Genomic DNA, 25,005 nt, shown 5'->3' on the forward strand with positions numbered 1-25,005 from the left:
AAATGACAATAAATCGTTATATTTGTGGACATGGTCACCGGGATCACAGCCACCGCCACAGGGGCCGCTGGGGCTACCACAGAGGTCACAAGGACCACGTCCACCGCTGGGGCCACAGGGGGTGCTACAAGGGCCAGGGCCACAAGGGCCAGGGCCACCGCTGGGGCCACAAGGGCCAGGGCCACCGCTGGGGCCACAAGGGCCAGGGCCACCGCTGGGGCCACAAGGGCCAGGGCCACCGCTGGGGCCACAAGGGCCAGGGCCACCGCTGGGGCCACAAGGGCCAGGGCCACCGCTGGGGTCACAAGGGTAGCCCTTTAGACACTCACTCCCAATCGCTTACTACAACTTCTCCAGTCTCAACACTGAGAACAACCAATCGTCTGGCTTCAGCCCCTGCTATCAGGTTTACGTCTCCTTCCAAAACAACTCCCTCCCCATCTCTGACTACTACTACAATGACAACAAATGGTCATATTTGTGGACATGGTCATGATCACAGGGGTCAAGGCCACCGCTACAGGGGCCACCGCCACAGGGGCCGCTGGGGCCACAGGAGCCATGGCCGCCACAGAGGTCACAAGGGCCACGTCCACCGCTGGAGCCACAGGGGCTGCCCTTCAGACGCTCCCTCGAAATCTTCTCCAGTCTCAACACTTAAAACAACCAATAGTCTGCCTCCAACCCTTGCTCTTTGGTCTGCAACCTCTCCTTCAGAAAAAGCAATTCCTTCCCCATTTCTGACCACTACTTCTCCAAAAACAATGTGCGGTCGAACTGGTGGGCAGGGCAATAAGGGCCACCGCTGGGGCCACAAGGGCCAGGGCCACCGCTGGGGCCACAAGGGCCAGGGCCACCGCTGGGGCCACAAGTGCCAGGGCCACAAGGGGCAGGGCCACCGCTTGGGTCACCAGGGCTACGGCCACCGTGGAGTTCACAAAGTCCACCGCTGGGGTCACAAGGGCCAACGCAGAGGTCACAAAGGTCATGGCCACCGCTGGGGTCACAACTGCAGCCCTTTAGAAGCTCCCTCCCAGTCACTCAACAAAACTCCTCCAGTCTCAACACAGAGAACAACCAATAGTCCGGCTTCAGCCCTTGCTATCAGGTCTACATCTCCTTTCAAAACAACTCCCTCCCCATCTCTGAGTACTACTACTACAATGACAGCAAATGGTCATGTTTGTGGTTATGGTCAAGTTCACAGGGGTCAAGGCGACAGAGGCCACCGCCACAGGGGCCGCTGGGGCCACAGGGGCCATGGCCGCCACAGAGGTCACAAGGGCCACGTCCACCGCTGGAGCCACAGGGGCTGCCCTTCAGACGCTCCCTCCAAATCTTCTCCAGTCTCAACACCTAAAACAACCAATAGTCTGATTCCAACCCTTGCTCTTTGGTCTGCAACATCTCCTTCAGAAAATGCAACTCCTTCCCCATTTCTGACCACTACTTCTCCAAAAACAATGTGCGGTCGAACTGGTGGGCAGGGCAACAAGGGCCACCGCTGGGCTCACAAGGGCCACCGCTGGGCTCACAAGGGCCACCGCTGGGGCCACAAGGCCCATGGCCACCGCTGGGGCCACAAGGCCCATGGCCACCGCTGGGCTCACAAGGGCTGCCTTTCAGACTCTCCCTCCCAATCACTCACTACAACTTCTCCAGTCTCAACACCTAAAACCAATAGTCTGATTCCAACCTTTGCTCTTTGGTCTGCAACATCTCCTTCAGGAAATGAAAATCCTTCGCCATTTCTGACCACTACTTCTCCAATGACGATGTACGGTCGAACTGGTGGGCAGGAACGCAAGGGCCACCGCTGGGGCCGCAAGGGCCAGGGCCACCGCTGGGGCCCCAAGGGCCAGGGCCACCGCTGGGGCCGCAAGGGCCAGGGCCACCGCTGGGGCCGCAAGGGCCAGGGCCACAAGGGGCAGGGCCACCGCTGGGGCCACAAGGGAATGCCTTCAGACGCTCCCACCCAATCGCTGACTACAACTTCTCCAGTCTCAACACTGAGACAAACCAATCGTCTGGCTTCAGCCCCTGCTATCAAGTCTACATCTCCTTCCAAAACAACTCCCTCCCCATCTCTGACTACTACTACAATGACAACAAATGGTCATATTTGTGGATATGGTCATGTTCACAGGGGTCAAGGCTTCAGCGACAGAGGCCACCGCCACAGGGGCCGCTGGGGCCACAGGGGCCATGGCCGCCACAGAGGTCACAAGGGCCACGTCCACCGCTGGAGCCACAGGGGCTGCCCTTCAGACGCTCCCTCCAAATCTTCTCCAGTCTCAACACCTAAAACCAACAGTCTGATTCCAACCCTTGCTATTTGGTCTGCAACATCTCCTTCAGGAAATGCAACGCCTTCGCCATTTCTGACCACTACTTCTCCAAAAACAATGTGCGGTCGAACTGGTGGGCAGGGCAACAAGGGCCACCGCTGGGCTCACAAGGGCCACCGCTGGGCTCACAAGGGCCACCGCTGGGGCCACAAGGGCCATGGCCACCGCTGGGCTCACAAGGGCCATGGCCACCGCTGGGCTCACAAGGGCCATGGCCACCGCTGGGCTCACAAGGGTTGCCCTTCAGATGCTCCCTCCAAATCTTCTCCAGTCTCAACACCTAAAACCAACAGTCTGATTCCAACCCTTGCTATTTGGTCTGCAACATCTCCTTCAGGAAATGCAAATCCTTCGCAGTTTCTGACCACTACTTCTCCAATGACGATGTACGGTCGAACTGGTGGGCAGGAACACAAGGCCCACCGCTGGGGCCACAAGGGCCAGGCCCACCGCTGGGGCCACAAGGGCCAGGCCCACCGCTGGGGCCACAAGGGCCAGGCCCACCGCTGGGGCCACAAAGGAATGCCTTCAGATGCTCCCTCCCAATCGCTGACTACAACTTCTCCAGTCTCAACACTGAGAACAACCAATCGTCTGGCTTCAGCCCCTGCTATCAGGTCTACATCTCCTTCCAAAACAACTCCCTCCCCATCCCTGACTACTACTACAATGACAACAAATGGTCATATTTGTGGACATGGTCATGATCACAGGGGTCAAGGCCACCGCGACAGGGGCCACCGCCACAGGGGCCGCTGGGGCCACAGGAGCCATGGCCGCCACAGAGGTCACAAGGGCCACGTCCACCGCTGGAGCCACAGGGGCTGCCCTTCAGACGTTCCCTCGAAATCTTCTCCAGTCTCAACACTTAAAACAACCAATAGTCTGCCTCCAACCCTTGCTCTTTGGTCTGCAACATCTCCTTCAGAAAATGCAACTCCTTCCCCATTTCTGACCACTACTTCTCCAAAAACAATGTGCGATCGAACTGGTGGGCAGGGCAACAAGGGCCACCGCTGGGCTCACAAGGGCCACCGCTGGGCTCACAAGGGCCACCGCTGGGGCCACAAGGGCCATGGCCACCGCTGGGCTCACAAGGGCCATGGCCACCGCTGGGCTCACAAGGGCCATGGCCACCGCTGGGCTCACAAGGGTTGCCCTTCAGATGCTCCCTCCCAATCACTTACAACTTCTCCAGTCTCAACACCTAAAACCAACAGTCTGATTCCAACCCTTGCTATTTGGTCTGCAACATCTCCTTCAGGAAATGCAACGCCTTCGTCATTTCTGACCACTACTTCTCCAATGACGATGTACGGTCGAACTGGTGGGCAGGAACACAAGGCCCACCGCTGGGGCCACAAGGGCCAGGCCCACCGCTGGGGCCACAAGGGCCACAAGGGCCACAAGGGCCAGGCCCACCGCTGGGGCCACAAGGGCCGGGGGCCACCGCTGGGGCCACAAGGGAATGCCTTCAGATGCTCCCTCCCAATCGCTGACTACAACTTCTCCAGTCTCAACACTGAGAACAACCAATCGTCTGGCTTCAGCCCCTGCTATCAGGTCTACATCTCCTTCCAAAACAACTCCCTCCCCATCTCTGACTACTACTACAATGACAACAAATGGTCATATTTGTGGATATGGTCATGTTCACAGGGGTCAAGGCCACAGCGACAGAGGCCACCGCCACAGGGGCCGCTGGGGCCACAGGGGCCATGGCCGCCACAGAGGTCACAAGGGCCACGTCCACCGCTGGAGCCACAGGGGCTGCCCTTCAGACGCTCCCTCCAAATCTTCTCCAGTCTCAACACCTAAAACAACCAATAGTCTGACTCCAACCCTTGCTCTTTGGTCTGCAACATCTCCTTCAGAAAATGCAACTCCTTCCCCATTTCTGACCGCTACTTCTCCAAAAACAATGTGCGGTCGAACTGGTGGGCAGGAACACAAGGGCCACCGCTGGGGCCACAAGGGCCATGGCCACCGCTGGGCCACAAGGGCCATGGCCACCGCTGGGGCCACAAGGGCCATGGCCACCGCTGGGGCCACAAGGGCCATGGCCAACGCTGGGGCCACAATGGCCATGGCCACCGCTGGGCTCACAAGGTCTGCCTTTCAGACGCTCCCTCCCAATCACTCATTACAACTTCACCAGTCTCAACACCTAAAACCAAGAGTCTGATTCCAACCTTTGCTCTTTGGTCTGCAAAATCTCCTTCAGGAAATGCAAATCCTTCGCCATTTCTGACCACTACTTCTCCAATGACGATGTACGGTCGAACTGGTGGGCAGGAACACAAGGGCCACCGCTGGGGCCACAAGGGCCACGGCCACCGCTGGGGCCACAAGGGCCGGGGCCACAAGGGCCGGGGCCACAAGGGCCGGGGCCACAAGGGCCGGGGCCACAAGGGCCAGGCCCACCGCTGGGGCCACAAGGGCCAGGCCCACCGCTGGGGCCACAAGGGGCAGGGCCACCGCTGGGGCCACAAGGGAATGCCTTCAGACGCTCCCTCCCAATCGCTGACTACAACTTCTACAGTCTCAACACTGAGAACAACCTATCGTCTGGCTTCAGCCCCTGCTATCAGGTCTGCATCTCCTTCCAAAACAACTCCCTCCCCATCCCTGACTACTACTACAATGACAACAAATGGTCACATTTGTGGACATGGTCATGATCACAGGGGTCAAGGCCACCGCTACAGGGGCCACCGCCACAGGGGCCGCTGGGGCCACAGGAGCCATGGCCGTCACAAGGGCCACGTCCACCGCTGGAGCCACAGGGCCTGCCCTTCAGACGCTCCCTCGAAATCTTCTCCAGTCTCAACACTTAAAACAACCAATAGTCTACCTCCAACCCTTGCTCTTTGGTCTGCAACATCTCCTTCAGAAAATGCAACTCCTTCCCCATTTCTGACCACTACTTCTCCAAAAACAATGTGCGGTCTAACTGGTGGGCAGGGCAACAAGGGCCACCGCTGGGCTCACAAGGGCCACCGCTGGGCTCACAAGGGCCACCGCTGGGCTCACAAGGGCCACCGCTGGGGCCACAAGGGCCACGGCCACCGCTGGGCTCACAAGGGCCACGGCCACCGCTGGGCTCACAAGGGCCATGGCCACCGCTGGGCTCACAAGGGCTGCCTTTCAGATGCTCCCTCCCAATCACTCACTACAACTTCTCCAGTCTCAACACCTAAAACCAATAGTTTGATTCCAACCCTTGCTCTTTGGTCAGAAACATCTCCTTCAGGAAATGCAACTCCTTTGCTATTTCTGACCACTACTTCTCCAATGATGATGTACGGTCGAACTGGTGGGCAGGAACACAAGGGCCTCGGCCACCGCTGGGGCCACAAGGGCCTCGGCCACCGTGGAGTTCACAAAGTAAACCGCTGGGGTCACAAGGGCCAAAGCAGAGGTCACAAGGGCCAGGGCCACCGCTGGGGTCACAAGGGCCAGGGCCACCGCTGGGGTCACAAGGGCCAGGGCCACCGCTGGGGTCACAAGGGCCAGGGCCACCGCTGGGCCCACAATGGAAGCCCTTCAGACGCTCCCTCCCAATCGCTGACAACAACTTCTCCAGTCTCAACACTGAGAACAACCAATCGTCTGCCTTCAGCCCCTGCAATCAGGTCTACATCTTCCAAAACAACTCCCTCCCCATCTCTGACTACTACTACAATGACAACAAATAGTCATATTTGTGGACAGGGTCACGGCCACCGCCACAGGGGCCGCTGGGGCCACAGGGGCCTTGGCCGCCACAGAGGTCACAAGGGCCACGCCCACCGCTGGAGCCACAGGGGCTGCCCTTCAGATGCTCCCTCCAAATCTTCTCCAGTCTCAACACCTAAAACAACCAATAGTCTGATGCGAACCCTTGCTCTTTGGTCTGCAACGTCTCCTTCAGAAAATGCAACTCCTTCCCCATTTCTGACCACTACTTCTCCAAAAACAATGTGCGGTCGAACTGGTAGGCAGGGCAACAAGGGCCACCGCTGGGCTCACAAGGGCCACCGCTGGGGCCACAAGGGCCATGGCCACCGCTGGGCTCACAAGGGCCATGGCCACCGCTGGGCTCACAAGGGCCATGGCCACCGCTGGGCTCACAAGGGCCATGGCCACCGCTGGGCTCACAAGGGCTGCCTTTCAGATGCTCCCTCCCAATCACTCACTACAACTTCTCCAGTCTCAACACCTAAAACCAATAGTCTGATTCCAACCTTTGCTCTTTGGTCTGCAACATCTCCTTCAGGAAATGCAAATCCTTCGACATTTCTGACCACTACTTCTCCAATGACGATGTACGGTCGAAATGGTGGGCAAGAATACAAGGGCCACCGCCGGGGCCACAAGGGCCAGGGCCACCGCCGGGGCCACAAGGGCCAGGGCCACCGCTGGGGCCATAAAGGCCAGGGCCACAAGGGCCAGGGCCAGCGCTGGGGCCACAAGGGAAGCCCTTCAGATGCGCCCTCCCAATCGCTGACTACAACTTCTCCAGTCTCAGCACTGAGAACAACCAATCGTCTGGCTTCAGCCCCTGCTATCAGGTCTACATCTCCTTCCAAAACAACTCCCTCCCCATCCCTGACTACTACTACAATGACAACAAATGGTCACATTTGTGGACATGGTCATGATCACAGGGGTCAAGGCCACCGCTACAGGGGCCACCGCCACAGGGGCCGCTGGGGCCACAGGAGCCATGGCCGCCACAGAGGTCACAAGGGCCACGTCCACCGCTGGAGCCACAGGGGCTGCCCTTCAGACACTCCCTCGAAATCTTCTCCAGTCTCAACACTTAAAACAACCAATAGTCTGCCTCCAACCCTTGCTCTTTGGTCTGCAACATCTCCTTCAGAAAATGCAACTCCTTCCCCATTTCTGACCACTACTTCTCCAAAAACAATCTGCGGTCTAACTGGTGGGCAAGGCAACAAGAGCCACCGCTGGGCTCACAAGGGCCACCGCTGGGGCCACAAGGGGCAGGGCCACCGCTGGGGCCACAAGGGGCAGGGCCACCGCTGGGCTCACAAGGGGCATGGCCACCGCTGGGCTCACAAGGGGCATGGCCACCGCTGGGCTCACAAGGGCCACCGCTGGGCTCACAAGGGCTGCCTTTCAGACGCTCCCTCCCAATCACTCACTACAACTTCTCCAGTCTCAACACCTAAAACCAATAGTTTGATTCCAATCCTTGCTCTTTGGTCTGAAACATCTCCTTCAGGAAATGCAACTCCTTTGCTATTTCTGACCACTACTTCTCCAATGATGATGTACGGTCGAACTGGTGGGCAGGAACACAAGGGCCTCGGCCACCGTGGAGTTCACAAAGTCCACCGCTGGGGTCACAAGGGGCAAAGCAGAGGTCACAAAGTTCATGGCCACCGCTGGGGTGACAAGGGCCAGGGCCACCGCTGGGGTCACAAGGGCCAGGGCCACCGCTGGGGTCACAAGGGCCAGGGCCACCGCTGGGCCCACAAGGGAAGCCCTTCAGACGCTCCCTCCCAATCGCTGACAACTTCTCCAGTCTCAACACTGAGAACAACCAATCGTCTGCCTTCAGCCCCTGCAATCAGGTCTACATCTTCCAAAACAACTCCCTCCCCATCTCTGACTACTACTACAATGACAACAAATAGTCAGATTTGTGGACATGGTCACGATCACAGGGGTCACGGCCACCACCACAGGGGCCGCTGGGGCCACAGGGGCCATGGCCGCCACAGAGGTCACAACGGCCACGCCCACCGCTGGAGCCACAGGGGCTGCCCTTCAGATGCTCCCTCCAAATCTTCTCCAGTCCCAACACCTAAAACAACCAATAGTCTGATGCGAACCCTTGCTCTTTGGTCTGCAACGTCTCCTTCAGAAAATGCAACTCCTTCCCCATTTCTAACCACTACTCCAAAGACATTGTACGGTCAAACTGGTGGGCAGGAACACAAGGGTCTCGGCCACCACTGGGGCCACAAGGGCCACCATGGAGGTCACAAGGGCCAAAACCAACGCAGGGGTCACAAGGGCCATGGCCACCGCTGGGGCCACAAGGCCTCCAGAAACCCCCTCCAATTTACTCACCACTTATTCCATTAGTCTGGCTTCAGCCCTTGCTATCAGGTCTGTGTAATCCTATTCTGAAACAACTGTCCTCATCTCTAATTACTACTTATCCAAAACATGGTGGTAACAAGGGCCACCGCTGGGGTCACAAAGGCAGACCTTCAGGATCTCTCTCCCAATCGCTCACTGCAAGTTCATTGACAATATACGTCATTCCCAGGGGACATGGCCACCATGGAGGTCAACAGGTCCACTCTTTTGAATCTCCCTCCCAAATTATACACTAAAACTTCTTCAGTCTCAAAATTGAGAAACTGCAGTGCATCTTCAGCCCTCGGTGTCAGGTCTACAACAACCCCTTCTGATACAATTCCTTCATCTGTGACGACTAAGTCTCCAATGACTATGTATGATAGTCCCAAGGGCCACAGCCACCGCCGGGGTCCCGGAGGCAAACGCTGGGGTCACAGGGGCCACCCTTCAGAAACTCCCTCTCAGTCGCTCACTACAACTTCTCCAGTCTTAACACAAGGAGCAGTTAGTAGTCTGGCCTTAACCCCTGCTACCTGGTCTACATCTGAAATAACTCTGTTCCCATCAATAACGTACAGTCATCATTGTGAGCAGTGTGATGGTCACAGAAACCATAGCCACTGCTGGGGTCACAGGGGCCACAGACGCCCCTCGGCCCACAGTGTCCACAAGGTACATGGCCACCGCTGGGATCACACGGACCACTCTTCAGAAGGTCCCTCCCAATCGCTCAATAAAACTGCACCGGTCCTAACACCTGAACCAACCAGTAGTCTGACTTCAGCCCCTGCTATCCAGTCTACTTCTTCTCCAAAAACCTTTTCCTCTCCATCACTGATCGCATCTCCAGTGCCAAAGTATGGACGTACTTAGGGACATAGCCATCGCGTCGGCCCCATGAATTACAATCACCGCAGAGGTCAGAAGGGCTACAGCCGTCTCAAGGGCTACGGCCACCGTGGAGGTCTCAAGAACCATGGGCACAGCAGCAGTCGCAATGTCTGCCCTTCAGAAGTTTCTCCCCAATTGATCAGTAAAACTTCTCCAGTCTCAGCACCAGTAACTAATAGTCTGGGTTCAGCCCCTGCTGTCCCATATACATTTGCCCTTTCAAAAACAATTCAATCCCCATCGCTGATCATTACTTCTCCAGTGCCAACATGTGGCCATTCTTGTCAGGGCCACAGGCAACAGGGTGGGCACAAAGGTGGTCAAAGGGGCAGCGACAAGGGCGGCAGCAACAATGGAGACTACAAGAGCAACCACCACGAGGAAGATGACTGTGCGGCCGGCACCAACAAGACGAATGACTCTGTCCTAAATAATTGCGACAAGCACGGCCACAATGAGTGCAGCCCCAGCAAGGTAGGCGCCGATGAAGAAAATGGCAACAGTCACAAGAAAGACAATGTTCAGGGGGGTAGTGACGAGGGCGCCCCCGACGAGGAAGACAACGATGTGGGAAGCCACGATACGGAAGGCACCAACGAGGCAAATGATGAAACGCGGCAGCTGGCGCGGCCATGCTGGTTAGGTGGACTATGTCATATGTTTCTGCTATCTTCAAATAAATTTTAGTCAAAATCATTTCATGACTGCATAGTCGTTCTTGGTTTTCAGCCACGTGAGCGTAGTGGAAAAATGCTCCGATTGAGGTACCGTGATGACCTGGCACACAGGCAAGGAGAGACTCAATCGGCATTGTCAGTCAGCCGATGAATGTGCGATCACTGGGGGGTCTCTGCATTCTCGGTTTTGCTTCAGAACTTTCTTAACAGAGCGGGATTTCCCCGGAAGTACTTGGAGGATAGCCGAATTCTAAACATGCTCAGGAAAGGTGACTGGATGCAACCTTTCAGCTGCCTTAAGCAAGGGTTGTACTCCTGAGCAACCTTTACCAAAGGAAAAGATGCATTACCCGCGATCCTTTACGGCAGCAGTATTTCGAGAAACAAAGCACCGACCAAGATTTCAGACTACGCAAAGACGCTTGAGATGGGTGTCACCCGAGAGACTTGAAAGACAATTACATTAAAATTAAGTAACTTATTTTAATTTAAAAAATGGTACATAGAAATAAACATGAATAGAGACTACACTCTTGGTGGACAATAGCAATGTGAACATAAATTTGATTCAGTAAGTGTGAGGCTAAAATTTCACTTTGTACACTGAAAGTTCATTCTACGCAAACAATTTGTCAATTTCACCTTAATTAACTTTCATCAATCCATCTATCCATTTTTTAGCGCTTCTCTGAGTTCAGGTCGCGGGGGCAGTAGCTTTAGCAGGGACGACCAGACCCTCTCCCCAGCCACTTCCTCCAGCTTTTCCGGGGGGATCCCGAGGCGTTCCCGGGCCAGCCGAAAGACGTAGTCTCTCCGGCATGTCCCGGGCCGTCCCCGGGGTCTCCTCCTGGCGGGACGTGCCCGGAACACCTCACCAGGGAGGCGTCCGGGAATTAGCTTTCGTTCATGACTAAAACAATGACTCGTCCTACAAGACCGTTATGTAGTGTGCTCATTTATTGAAATTGTGTATGGAAAGCATATTCACGCCAAATACTGTCCAAAATCCCGATGGCAAATATTGAGAAATTAATGAAACCGGATTGTGTAATAGTTTCGTTTGGGATAGTTTGTGAGCTGATGTCATTATTAGGAAATTTAGAATTACTGTGCTTTTATTTAAACATTTTCTGTTCCTCCCCGTCTGTTTAGAACCAGGGTGTCTAAACTATGGCCTGGGCCCATTTGCGGCCCACCTTCCATATTTGTATGTATTTCTTTATAAACAGCCCATTCCATGTACTGAAATTAACATTTGACATGGCCTGCAGCACTATTATATTTATATATAAAAAAAAAAAAAAAAAAAAAAAAGTGCACCTTGAGAAGTGTGTGTCAAAAAGTGAGGGGTCGTGACCCCCATGCATCATGGGCGCGATGCCCTTGACCGCTACTGGCGTCAATAAGGCAATGTTTAAACTGCAGGGCTGAAGGAAGGTCTGATTTCTCGCTCTCTCTCTCTCTCTCTCGCTCTCCCACGCGTTCTCCCCCACTATCCATGTCAACGTGAACAGTTCCAATTTTTTCATTTCTGACCGAGGCCTCTTTCATAAGTGGATATAAATCAGACACGAGTGCGATACGGACGCGCACCCGACCATTACATCATCAAAAGGCGACAAATGTCACAACAAACAAACGGGCCACAAAATGGATATGGTGGACTCATCGCTCGCCTTTCTTACTTGACTATACATGACAACAACAACACATAGTCGTTCGGTGAACGTGAACCGCTGGGATGAATGAGGAAGCACTTGAATGATTCTGTGGAAAAGAACTGAACGATTCGGTGAACGGCTCTTTTCAATAAACTGATTCTCGTGGTTCAGTACACTTAAAGGAACCAACCAAAGTGCAAATGGTTGTCCGTGTCTATATGTGCCCTGCGACTGACTGGTGACCAGTTCAGGGTGTCGTCTGCCTTTCGGGATAGGCTGCAGGGGTGTTTCGACTTTTTATATTTACTATGGATTGGATGAGTTTGGGCGGCACGGTGGGCGCCTGCCTCACAGTTCTGAGGAGTGTGGTTCAATCCCCGGGCCCGCCTGTGGAGTTTGGAGTTTGCATGTTCTCCCCGTGCCTGCGTGGCTTTTCTCCGGGCACTCCGCTTTCCTTCCACATCCCAAAAACATGCGTTAATTGGAGACTCTAAATTGCCCATAGGTGTGATTGTGAGTGTGAATGGTTTATGTGTGCCCTGCGATTGGCTGGCAACCGGTTCAGGGTGTACCCCGCCTCCTGCCCGATGACAGCTGGGATAGGCTCCGGCACGCCCGCGACCCGCGTGAGGAGAAGCGGCTCAGAAAATGGATGGATGGATGAGTTTGATGAGTTAAAGTCAAAGAATTTCAGAGTGACCGCCATCCTTTTCAGTGAATGCGGCTCTTGGGGCAAAGTTTATTTAAAAAAATAAAAGTTTTGGGCAGCCCTTTTGAAGAACCCTGTCCGAAGGGGCCCGCGGTGTCATCTGCTCCCCAGAAAAACAAAAACCGATGGGGCAGCTTGAAATCCAGAGAAAGCATGTACAGTATTTCAAAGTTTGGATGATGACAAGGGCAAAAAAAATAAATAAATAAAAAAAAATATATATTTTGTTTTGTTTTTTAACCAATGGAAGTTTAAAAAAAAAAAAAAAAAGTCTGTGCAAGTGATTTTCCTGGTTATTGAATTCCTGCACAAAAGCGCACATGGCCGGACTGGGACTCTGGCTTGAGAGGGAAGACTTTGAGCCTCTTTTCCAAAGTTCCAGTTTCATTCTATTGGTTGCTCAAATAAACCAATCAAAGCAAAGCAAACATTAGCCAGTCTTCAATTGTTGACGCCTTTCCTTCTTTTAGTCTGCTTTTTTTCTATTCTGTGCTTTTTTTTCTTTCTTCTGCTTTTGTATTTCTATTGTGCTTTTTCCTCATCTTTTCTGATCTCTACTTTCATTTTTCTGTTCTATTCATTCTTTTTTCCTCTTTTCACCCTTTTTTCATTCATTCTGCTCTTCGTATTTTGTCTATTCTGCTTTTGTTTTTATATTCACTTTTTCTGTCAATTCTGCTTTGATTATCTTTTCACTCTACTTTTGTTTTTATTTTTTCTGTTCTGGTTGCATTTCATATATTTTCAGCTTTTTTCTTTGAATTCACTCTTTATTCTGCTTTTCTTGGATTTATTCTGCTTTTCTCATCAGTTTTCTTTTTATCTATTTTGCTTTTATTTTCCAATCTGTTTTTATTTTTTGTTCTATTCTTTTTCCTTTTTATTCACTCTGTTGCATTTATCCAGCTTTTTCTCATTTGTCAATTCCGAGTTCTGCTTTTTAATTTTTTTTCTATTCTGCTTGCGTTTGTTTTTTCATCTTTTCCGCACCGTTTTATTTGTTCGGCTTTTCTTATTGTTTTCCTGTTTTGTCTATTGCGTCTTTTGCTCGCTTTTCAGTTTCTTCTGCGTTTGTTTGACGACTTGTTCTCTAATTTGTATTTCTCGGCTGTCGTTTCCCAGTATGCAAATGAGTCGGTGACGTACAAGCAGCTCGTGCGCCTTGCTCCGCGCAAGTCACGTGGTCTCGTCACGTGGTCCCGACGCTGCGCTCGCGAGTGTCCTTGGATTTAGAGGTGACGTCACCGTTCCTGTTTACTCGTCACCGTGGCGACGCCGCCGAGCTGAAACGAGCTGAGGCCGCCGCCCGAGTCACCCGCGACCCAGGACCTAGACCTGGACCTGGAACTGGACCAGGTAAGTCCAAAGCCCACTTGACGGAGTAAAAAGTGAATTGTTCTTGTTGTTAGTTGATTTATATTTTCGTGAGCGCAAATAAAATGGCACAAAATACAGAGTCAAACCAGCAAAGAACGTCAAATGCCACAAAAGAAATCCACTGAGAATAATCCATCCATTTTTCTCCTCACGCGGGTCGCGGGCCCATCCCAGCGATCATCTGGCAGGAGGCGGGGTACACCCTCAACTGGTTGCCAGCCAATCGCAGGGCACATACAAACAAACAACCATTCGAACTCACATTCACACCTACGGGCAATTTAGAGTTGTCAATCAATTTAGCACGCATGTTTCTGGGATGTGGGAGGAAAGCGGAGCGCCCGGAGAAAAGCCACGCAGGCACGGGGAGAACATGCAAACTCCACACAGGCGGGGCCGGGGATTGAACCCGGGTCCTCAGAACTGTGAGGCAGACGTGCCACCCACTGAGAATTAAAAAAAAAAAAAAATTATAATTCGGTTGCTCAGGATTAAAATGTGTGAAACGGACGCAACTTTACACTTTGTCCTGGAAAAGAAGCAAATATTCAAAGTTAGTTTAGCTGATTGGAATCACGTGCAAGCGAAGTTCCAATGAAGTCGATCAAAGGATTTGTTTTCCCGCTGTCCCAAATGCGTCCACAGTCATAATGAGCAAGTGCATCTTTTTGCCAAGTCAATGAGACGGGGTAACAGTACTCGGGTCCTTTTTGACAAAAATGTCCCTTATCACAGTAGTCCAAGTCTTTTAAAAGGATGTTGCATTCAAACGCCTCTGGCAAAAATGACTTGGGTATTTTCCTTTTTTTTTTTTAAAGAACAAATGGTACCTTCTGTCATTTTTGGGATGAATTGTACTTATCCGAGTAGTTTTATTGCAACATACTTTTTACTTGATTATTTTTGAGAAGTAAGTGTGACGGAGTAAATGTATTACTTGTTCTGAAATTGTACTTGTCGGAGAAGTTTGAATGCAAAATAATACTTTCTGTTTTTACTTGGGTATTTTTGTAAAGTAATTGTGCGTCTGCCTCCCAGTTCTGATGACCGGGGTTCAATCCCCGGCCCCGCCTGTTCTCCCCTTGCCCAGGTGGCTTTTCTCCGAGCGCGCCGGTTTCCTCCCACATCCCAAAAACATGCGTGCTAGGTTCAATGAAGACTCTAAATTGCCCGTAGGTGCGAATGGTTGTTTGTTTCGATGTGCCCTGCGATTGGCTGACGACCGGTTCAGGGTGTGGCCCCGATGATACCCGGGATCGGCTCCGGCACGCCCGCGACCCGCGTGAGGAGAAGCGGCTCAGAAAATGGATGGATGGATGGATGAATTGTGGCCGTGTAAAAGTCGAGTTTCTTCGGCCCTAAATTGTACTTATTGCGTATTGTATTCACTTGGATTACAAAAAACCTCCTGTTTTTCCGAGTCATTTTTTTGAGTATTATTTTCAAGTTTTTCTGACTAATTTTTTCGGACTTATCGGGACGCATGTTATTCGTCATTAGAAAAAAATTAGTCAGAAAAATAAATAGTCATAAAACACGGGAGAAAATTAGACAAAAACAAAGCCCAGAGTTTTTTTTTTTTTTTTTTTTTTTTTATCCAAGCGAATATGCAACATACTTTTTATTTTTTTGGAGTACTTTTGTTGAATAAATGGAATAATGGTATCGTTTCTTCTTGGATAAATTGTACTGTCAGATAATGCAACACCCTTTTCACTTGGGTATTTTTTATTTCAGAGTAATTTTTTGCCTTACATTATAATGTAACATACTTTTGACTTTTACTCTCCACAATTCAGTTCGACATAGTTGTGTTTTATGTCCTTTGTGTTTTTGTGGTTTTTTTGTGATGTGTTTTTTTTTTTTTTTTTTTTTTTGGGGTGATTTCGGGTTTATTCAGTTCAACGTGTGTGTGTGTATACAGCTGCGCTCACCTTGTTGTATGTGTGTTTTTTGTGATTTGTGTTTTCTGTGTGTGATTTGTGTTTTGTTTTTTGATTCGTTTTGCGATTGTGTTTTTCAGTACCTGCGCTGCCGCCACCGGCGCGGTGAGCGGACAACGGCGACGAAGACGAGGTGAGGCAACTGAAGCGGGATTCGCCATGCTTCCGGCGCGCCGCGACGCACTGCTGCGGCAGAAGCGGGACGAGGCGCGGGAGCGCGCCGCCGACTGCGCCGCGCAGCGCCAGGCGGCGGGCGTCGTGAACTCGTGGCTGCGCGCCACCGACGATCGCCACGCGTGCCGAGCCGTGCGGCGGGAAGCGGACGACGTCCTGATGCAGCACGGCTTCTCCGTCCAGGAGCGTCGCGAAAGGTGTGGGGCGGGGCATCCGGGGTGCCGGGAAAGGTGTTTCGCTCCTTAGCTTGCGATCTCGTTAGCTCAGACACGGTGCGTGTGTGTCATGTGGGGCCTAACGCACAACAACTCAGAGGGAGGTGCTGACGTTTTCAACGACGACACTGACGCCGAGCGAGCCGTTTAGCTCCTTAGCTCGTTGGGGCTAGCCAGCGTAACGAACAGTTAACTTTGGTGACCTTGGTGATAATAACAATGCATTACACGGACTGTATACACACAGGTGGGTTGAGTAGCCAAATATTGTACTCAAGTAATAGTACTGTTACTTTGGAGTAATATGACTCAAGCAAAAGTAAAAAGTAGTACACCAAATATTGACTTGAGTAAGAAAGTACTCAGTCAAAAAACTCGTGAGTAACTTCTGAATTCTTGACTTTCAAATGAAATTCCAAAATAATAATATATGGCCCCTCCTTGAGCCGTCACCTGATGGTGGTGGAGGGGTTTGTGTGTCCCAATGATCCTCGGAGCTAAGTTGTCTGGGGCTTCATGCCCCTGGGAGGGTCACCCACGACAAACGGGTCTTAGGTGAGGGACCAGACAAAGCACAGCTCCAAAGACCCCCATGACGAGAAAAATTATTGGATTGCGTTTTCCCCTGCCCGGACGCGGGTTACCGGGGCCCCCCTCTGGAGCCAAGCCACGCCTCTGCAACATCGCATGGACATTGGGGACAGTGCCTCTGGATTGGCAGACTGGGGAGCGTGTGTTCCAACTACAGGGGGATCACACTCCTCAGCCTCCCTGGTGAGGTCTATTCAGGGGTGCTGGAGAGGAGGGTCCGTCAGGAAGTCGAATCTCAGATTCAGGAGGAGCAGTGTGGTTTTCGTCCTGGCCGTGGAACAGTGGATCAGCTCTACACCCTTGGCAGGGTCCTCGAGGGTGCATGGGAGTTCGCCCAACCAGTCTACATTGTGTTTTGTGGACTTGGAGAAGGCGTTCGACCGTGTCCCTCGGGAGTCCTGTGGGGGGTGCTTCGGCAGTACGGGGTACCGAACCCCCTGATACGGGCTGTTCGGTCCCTGTACTCGTTTCCGGTGAGGGTTGGACTCCGCCAAGGCTGCCCTTTTTCACCGATTCTGTTCAGAACTTCTATGGACAGAATTTCTAGGTGGAGCCGAGGCGTAGAGGGTGTCCGGTTTGGTGGCCTCAGTATTGCATCTCTGCTTTTTACACGTGTGGTTCTGTTGGCTTCATCAAGCCGTGATCTCCAACTCTCACTGGAGCGGTTCGCAGCCCAGTATGAAGCGGCTGGGATGAGAATCAGCACTTCCAAATCTGAGACCGTGGTCCTCAGTCGGAAAAGGGTGGAGTGCCCTCTACGGGTTGGGGGTGAGATCCTGCCCCAAGTGGAGGAGTTCAAATATCTTGGGGTCTTGTTCACGAGTGAGGGAAGAATGGAACGGGAGATCGGGTGAGTAAACATTGAAACTACTCTCACAAGTCCAATTTATCCCAAATGTTACTTGAGTAAATGTAGCGCCTTACTACCCACCTCTGCTACACACAAAGACACTTTACAATTTCTCAAATTAGTAAGCTTGCCTGTGTAGCCAGAGCAGCCATGCAGGGGGCAGTCTGGCCGCCATTTTGTGTCCACAGCTCCTCGGACACCGCCGACCATCCGCCCGCATTCATTTCATTCGTAGGCAATGCCGGTGAAGTGAAGTGCCGGGGGCAGGACGACGACGTGCGCTCGGGCGGGGTTACGAACCGGCGACCCTCCGGTTGCGAGGCGTACATTTATCCTCTGCGCCACACCGCCCTGAAGTTTCTCTGTTGCGTGGATCGAGGCGGCGCGGATGGAGCATTAGCGGCTAGTACGTACTGCCCTAACCGCTAGCAGCGGAGCCAGCGAGTCGGCTCACCACAACGAGAATTTAACCAGTCCGGAAAAACTATCGTGTCCATTTAATTTATCGAACGATAAGCGGATATAGTAATTATGGTGCCATTTCCATCTGCCGATGATTTCTGAAAGTGACCGGTCCCCGCGTGCGCGCGGTCTGTCTTCAGGCTCCGCGAGCTTCTGGACGAGGAGGATCGACAGCTGGTCTCGGCGGCTCGCCGCGAGCGTGAGACGGCGGCGCAGAGGCAGGCGCACATGTGCAACCGTGCCAAAAGTCTGCAGGACGCCAGGGAGGCGCAGCGGAGACAACTGGTCGCGCAAAAGTTGGACCAGCAGTTCAGGTACAAGGATTTACGCACACATGCTGGTGTCCGCTCAATTATCTACGCATGTAATTCCAGCCTCCATCATGATGTCGTCTGCTATGAGACAGCCATTTTTCATTCGCACAATAGCAGACAGCAACATAAATGCTCTTATTTTGAGATATGAACAAATGTATGAATTTGTCAAATTGTGGCAAATATTGCATGTTTTTACCGTTATTACGAATGTATCTTCGAAGACAAGAGTGTAATGGCTTTGAGTAGTTGGGATCATTTATGCACTAGTATCCGAAGAGTTTGAAGGGCGACGCTCGGAAATGGTGTCTTCCAGGATTAGCAGGATTAGCAATGGATGTCGAGTGGGCAACATTTAGCGCTGCTGCGGTACAAAGTTCATTACGATGGCATAAGAGTCCATTTCAAGAGATGAAGCACCACAGGCGGACTTGGGGAAAGTGGTTCTGGTCAGTCGGTGCAGAATCCGCCACAGAAACAGCTTGAAGCGGGTTTGGGGCGGTGTCGGTGAAACAGGCCCGCGTGTACTTCAACTAAAACTTAACTCCAAGTATAAAAATAAGTCTTAAATTGGGATTTAAACGTTTCTACTGCGGTAGGAGTTCTAATATGTCGTGCTTTCCAGACTACGCCAAAAGACCGGCGTGTTGCAACATACGGTGCAACTCGGCGAGATAATAGGGTCCGAATACATGTAAGTAACAGAACCTTAAAATCGCATCTCAAGTAGATCGGGACCCGATGCAAGTTGGCCAGAATGGGCTAATATGATTGAACTTTCTCGTCCTCTTGCTGCGGTGTTTTGTACTAACTGCAGTCTTTTAATACGAGACATGGGAAGACCAGAAAGCTGCACGTTTTGAAAGGCAAACGGACTGCACTTATCCAGCACTTTATGGAAACCATCACAGTGCCCAAAGCGCTTTACAAAGCCTCACATTTACCCATTCACACACCAAAGCACCATGCAAGGTGCTGCCAAACCCACTTGGAGCAAATTAAGGTTCAGCGTCTTGCCCGAGGACACTTCAACATGCGGACAATCGGAGCCAGGATTCGGACCAGCAACCCCTCGGTCACCGGATGGCCCGCTCTGCCAACTGAGCCGCAGCCGCCCGAAGCAAAGGAGAGAGTTCAGTCAAATAACGCTGAGATTTTTGGCTGAGTCACTGGGTAATGGCGCGTTTGCCAAAATTCATAGCGGCGGTGTCGAGCAGGGCCAATGATGAACAGCTCAGTTTTGTCAGGGTTAACGAGCAAAATGTTACAGGACATCTATTGTTTAATCTCAACGAGACGTGTCTCGAGATTAGCGCAGTTGCGAGGGTTGGTTAGTTTTCATGGCATGTATAGCTGAGTATTGTCGGCATAACTGAAAGCTAATCTTACATATGCGTATGATGTCGCCAAGTGGCAGCATATTAATAGTGAACAAAAGAGGGCCGAGTACCAATCCCTGCAGGACTCCGCAAGTGGCATTAGAATACTCAGAGGTCACGTTACCATGAATTATATGGTGTGTCCTCTCCGAGAGGTGAGATCTAAACCGAGAAAGTGCTGGGCCTGTAATACCGATTCGTGTTTCGAGGCGATCTCGTAGGATATTGTGATCAACGGCAGCGCCGAGGTCGAGTAATAATAGTATTGATGAGGTGTAAAAGATCGTTCGTTACTTTTGCAAGGGTCGTTTCAGTAGAGTGGTCTGCTCCCAATCCAGACTGAAGTTAAAATAGTTTGCTAGAGGCCATGTGATCAATTTCAAGAATTTTTGAAATAAATGGGAGATTTGACACTGGCCAAAGACTCTCAGGGTCGAGGTGGGGTCTTTTGAGTAAGGGTCGAATAACGGCTGTCTTGGAAGCTGCAGGTACAGCAGGAAGAGTGGCAAGTTTGAAATATTTACGATTGAAGGTTTTAAGATGAAAAATGTCTCTGACGAGTTTCCCTGGAAGAGGGTCGAGCAAGCATGTTGTCTGTTTTGCCGCACTCACGGTTTTGTGATACTTCCTCAAGAGGATGAAGCGTGGCTGCTGAAGCATGGGAGACATTTAAGGCAGCAGGAAAAAAACGACCCCATGGCGCCTGTGTCCAGGGCGCAGTCCCAGGAGCTCCGTGAAGCGCAGAGCAAGCGGCAACTTTCGCAGGTTTGCGAGGAGCGAGGCGCGCAGCTGCGCAGCCAGCAGGAGAGCGCCCGCCTGCAACGGCGCGAGGACGACGCCTTCCACCAGCTGTGGCAAGCCGACGCCCGCGCCAAGGAGGAGCGCGAGAGGCGCGAGGCGACCGACGCGCGGCGCTGCAGCCAGATGCAAATGGACTTCCTGTGCCAGCAGATGGCCGCCGCCAATAGCCAGCGGCAGCGCGAACGGCAGAGGTGGCAGGAGGAAGCATGCCAGCAGGTTGGTGGGGACGTTATGTCGTCCTGATATGACGTCGCAATCAGTCAGTCAATCGTGACGGGAAAGCGCGTTTTTGAAATGTATGCCACCTTTGCGGTTGCCAGTTTTGGCCCCAACTCAACGTGCGCACACGCGTGTGTGTGTGTGTGTGTGTGTGCGTGCGTGTCCTGAGCTCACTGTGTGCGTGCGCAGGATCAGGAAATGCAAGATCTGCAGCAACAGGCACAGCGCCAGCGTCGGCTGGCGCAGGACGCCCAGGCGGCTCGGCGCCGCGTACTGGACGACAGTTTGCGTCTCAAGATGGAGCGTGTGGCAAAGGAGGAGCAGGACGAGCTCCAGGTGGACCTCAGCATCCTGCAGCAGATGCTCCAGAACGAGAGTCAAGCCCAGCAGGAGTCCGCGCACAAGAGGGTGCCCGACCTTGTTCCCGGCAACATATACAAACAGAAATAGATGAAAAATCTGCGATGTAGCGGGGTTCACTGTTTATCTATGTCGTAGACACAATTGACTTTTTTGCTGATAACATGTCTGGGGGTCCGTGCTTATCCGGCGTCGCCCCGGCAGGTGGACCTGAGGGACGAGCAGCTGCGCTTTCGTCAGTATTTGGCCGAGCAGATGATGAGGCGCAAGAAGGACGAGGAGCAGATGGAGCAAATGATGGCGGAAAAGATGAAAGAGACGTGGGACAGACGCGAACGACAGAACCTCCTGCAGCAGGACGCCAGGAACCGACTGATGAACGACGTCATGCAGTCACGACGACTGCAGACCGCGCAGAAACGTAGGACGTGGAACGCTTGTGGTCTTAAAACGCTCGTCACATTGAGGTCAAGCTAACCGTCTTGCCTCTCATCACGAAGTTTAAGTTATTGACTCTTGCAGTTCCCATCGCTTGGTTTAGGTTGAGTCTCTAGCACGGTACAGGTAACCCACCGTACAGTCCGTCCCTCTGCTTTTGGGCCACGGGACATGTTTCGTGTAAGAAAACAACAACTTTTGGCTTTCATCACCTGGTTGAAGTTGCCTCTTATTGGCTCTCATCCCAAGGTTTAACTTGTTGACCTTTTCGGTACTTATCACCTGGTTTAAGTTGAGTGTCTTTACTCTCATTGGCTCATTTAAGTTGACTTTCTTGGCTCACTGTACTTTAGGTTGAGTCTTGTGGCTCTCATGGCCACATTTAAGTTGACTCAGTTATCATCAAAAGGTTTTGTTTGAATCTTTCAGTTCTTATCACCTGGTTCAAATTGACTCTGGCGTTCGTCATTGTGTTCAAGTTAATTTTCTTGGCCGTCATCGTGTCGTTTAGTTTCAGTCTCTTGGCTCTCTCTCATCATAAGGTTCAAGATGAGCGTTTTGGCTCTCATTGTGTGGTTTCAGTTGAGTCTTGTGGCTCTCATCGCCTGGTTTGAGTTGACTCTGGGCTCTCATCAAAAGGACCCTTGTGATAACGAGGTTCTCATCAAAAGGAACCTTGTGATAACGAGGTTCTCATCACAAGGTTTCTTTTGATGAGAGCCCAGAGTCAACGTCAACCAGGCGATGAAAACCAAGGGTGTCAATCTAAACCGGGCAATAAGAACTGAAAGAATCAACTAAAACAATTTGATTAGAGTGCATTTGCACAATTGTCCAAAAAAAAAAAAAAAGTATCAGCATTACCGGTAACCTTTAATTGCTCAGTGACTCTCCGTACTGCGTTTTTATGTCTCAAAAGTATTTTCCGTGAAATGGCTGTCTGGTGTCGCACTACAGCGACTCCAACTACCGGAGACAAATTCCTTGTGTTTTTGACATTACTTGGCAAATAAAGATTATTCTGATTCTGAGCGAGCCAAAAGACTCAACTCAGACTAAACTTTTAACAGCCAAGAAGGTCAACCTAGACCAAGCGACGAGAACTGAGCCCAAAGAATCAACTTTTGATTTACTTGCTCATAATGAAAGCCGACAGTCAACTTAAGTGAGGCAATGGAAACCTCGTGCCATTCGAGTCTTTCAGTTCTCGGTCCCTGGTTTACAACCCCAATTCCAATGAAGTTGGGACGTTGTGTTAAACCTAAATAAAAACAGAATACAATGATTTGCAAATCATGTTCAACCTATATTTAATTGAATACACTACAAAGACAAGATATTGAATGTTCAAACTGATAGACTTTATTGTTTTGAGCAAATAATCATTAACTTCAATTTTATGCCTGCGACACGTTCCAAAAAGGCTGAGAAAGTTGAGGAATGCTCATTAAACACCTGTTTTGGAACATCCCACAGGTGAACAGGCTCATTGGGAACAGGTGGGTGCAGTGATTGGGTAGAAAAGGAGCTTCCCTGAATTCACAAGTCATTCACAAGCAAAGATGGGGCGAGGTTCACCTCTTTGTGAACAAGTGCGTGAGAAAATAGTCCAACAGTTTAAAGACAATGTTCCTCAACGTCCAATTGCAAGGAATTTAGGGATTTCATCATCTACGGTCCATAAAAGGTTGAGAGAATCTGGAGAAATCACTGCATGTAAGCGGCAAGGCCGAAAACCAATATTGAATGCCCGTGACCTTCGATCCCTCAGGCAGCACTGCATCAAAAACCGACATCAATGTGTAAAGGATATCAGCACATGGGCTCAGGAACACTTCAGAAAACCAATGTCAGTAAATACTGGTGTAAGTCAACTCCCTTGACTCTCATTGAGTAGTTTCTGTTGACTATCTTTGTTCTCAACTTGTAGGTTCACTTGTATTTTGGCTCTCATCGCCTGGTTTAACTTGATTCTGGGCTCTGATCAAAAGGAACCTCATGGTGAGGGCCAAGAGTCAACTTCAACAAGGCGATGAAGACCTAGTGTATTAATTTTAAACCAGGGAATGACAGCCAAAAGACCCAACTGAAATTACATGATGTCAGCCAAGAGAGTCAACCTAGACCAGGCTATGAGAACTGAATAGAGTCAACTTAAACCAGGTGATGAGTACCCAAAAGAATGAACTTTAACCTTGTGATGAGAGCCAAGAGTCAACCGAAAGGGCTCGAATCTTTCGGTTCTCATTGCCTGGTTTAGGTTGACTCTGGGCTCTCGTTGTCTTGCAGAGCAACGTGACTTTCAGAGGCGCGCGGACATCGCCAAAGAGCGAGTGGAGCAGGACGCCGCCGTGCGGGACATGAAGCGGGCCGACGAGGAGGCGTCGAAGAGGTGCGTGGGCCGATAGGTCTCTGATTGAACTCGGTCGCGGGGGGTTTGCCTGACGCCCGCCCCCTCCCCCAGGCAGCGTCAGGCGTACTTGGCGTACCAGGCGGAGCTGCGGGCGCAGATGGAGCAGCGTCAGCATCTGAGGCGGGAACGGGAGGAAGAGGAGTTCAGGATGCAGCAGCAGCTGCAGCAGATGGAGCAGCAAAAACTGCAGAAGAGAGAGCAACTCCTGGCCCGGGCCAACGACGGCGTCTCGCACCCGTTCAGGAGCGCGCTGGCCAGCGGCGCTCAGGACCCTGTCATGTTTTCGCCGCAAAATGGAGAAGAATCGGGATGAAAGCAAGCGAGCGTATGTCATCGTCGAGGTTGTGAGAGTGAAGCTGAAATAACTTCATTCAGGGTGTCAAACTCTTCCATCGCAAGCCGTATTCGAGCTCAGACCAAAATTATACGTGGCTCTTTCCCCCCCAATATCAATAACAATTTGAATTTAGCAACTTTTTGAGGTGTGTCCAGTGCTGACAGAGCCACGCATAAAAAGCTATTTTTCAAAAGTTCTTAAGGATTTGAAATTTGAGGCAGCCAGAGTAAAGGCAATCCTTCTTGGCACAGCAAACGGTGCTGGCCCCCTCAAACACACTTTTCATAACGCCAACAACTTCCTGAAAATGGTGTCAGCTGCACAATTTCCGATAATTGGGGGGGGAAAAGTTTGAACAATTTGCTTACAGGCTCTTCAATGAGGGGATTTGGTCACTAGCTCTAAGCTAACAAAAACACCATTTGATGGGCCAGCAGAAATTGCCATCGAACTCACGGCACTTATCTCAAAATAATAAATATTGGTACACAAACATGCAAACTGTCAATATAATAATATTCTCTGGCATGTATTCTTCAAACTGTGACAAACGAGTTATAATCTTGCTGGTTACAATGTTCTACTTTCTTTGTGTGTATCTCAGTGGGAGGTTACTTGATGTAACTAACCCATTGGTTAATCATAAATGGGTCAGTTTTTCCCTCATACCTACTGTTGCTGATTATTGTTCTCTGGTTGAGCGATGTCACTTGATCAAGCCTTTTATACCCAACCCCCGGTTTTCGT

The 25,005-nt window shown here is 51.3% G+C and overlaps 2 protein-coding genes across 2 annotated transcripts; both read left to right on the forward strand.

Moving 5' to 3' along the window:
• Nucleotides 1-2: 2 nt before the first annotated feature.
• Nucleotides 3-15,814, forward strand: LOC133465102 (hornerin-like). The gene is made up of 10 exons (XM_061747552.1): nucleotides 3-309; nucleotides 503-576; nucleotides 789-3,911; nucleotides 4,294-4,457; nucleotides 4,573-4,939; nucleotides 5,313-7,930; nucleotides 9,365-9,446; nucleotides 9,627-9,981; nucleotides 13,562-13,741; nucleotides 15,786-15,814. The coding sequence occupies exons 1-10, from the start codon at nucleotides 3-5 to the stop codon at nucleotides 15,812-15,814; spliced, it is 7,299 nt and encodes a 2,432-aa protein (XP_061603536.1).
• On the forward strand, nucleotides 13,439-24,926 carry cfap53 (cilia and flagella associated protein 53). The gene is made up of 8 exons (XM_061747335.1): nucleotides 13,439-13,741; nucleotides 15,786-16,076; nucleotides 18,138-18,311; nucleotides 20,404-20,707; nucleotides 20,900-21,118; nucleotides 21,275-21,491; nucleotides 23,798-23,900; nucleotides 23,973-24,926. Exons 2-8 carry the CDS (start codon nucleotides 15,865-15,867, stop codon nucleotides 24,232-24,234), a joined length of 1,491 nt encoding a protein of 496 aa, XP_061603319.1. The 5' UTR covers nucleotides 13,439-13,741; nucleotides 15,786-15,864; the 3' UTR covers nucleotides 24,235-24,926.
• The last annotated feature ends 79 nt before the right edge of the window (nucleotides 24,927-25,005 follow it).

Source organism: Phyllopteryx taeniolatus, chromosome 15, assembly GCF_024500385.1.
Source record: "Phyllopteryx taeniolatus isolate TA_2022b chromosome 15, UOR_Ptae_1.2, whole genome shotgun sequence".
NCBI classification, from domain to species: domain Eukaryota; kingdom Metazoa; phylum Chordata; class Actinopteri; order Syngnathiformes; family Syngnathidae; genus Phyllopteryx; species Phyllopteryx taeniolatus.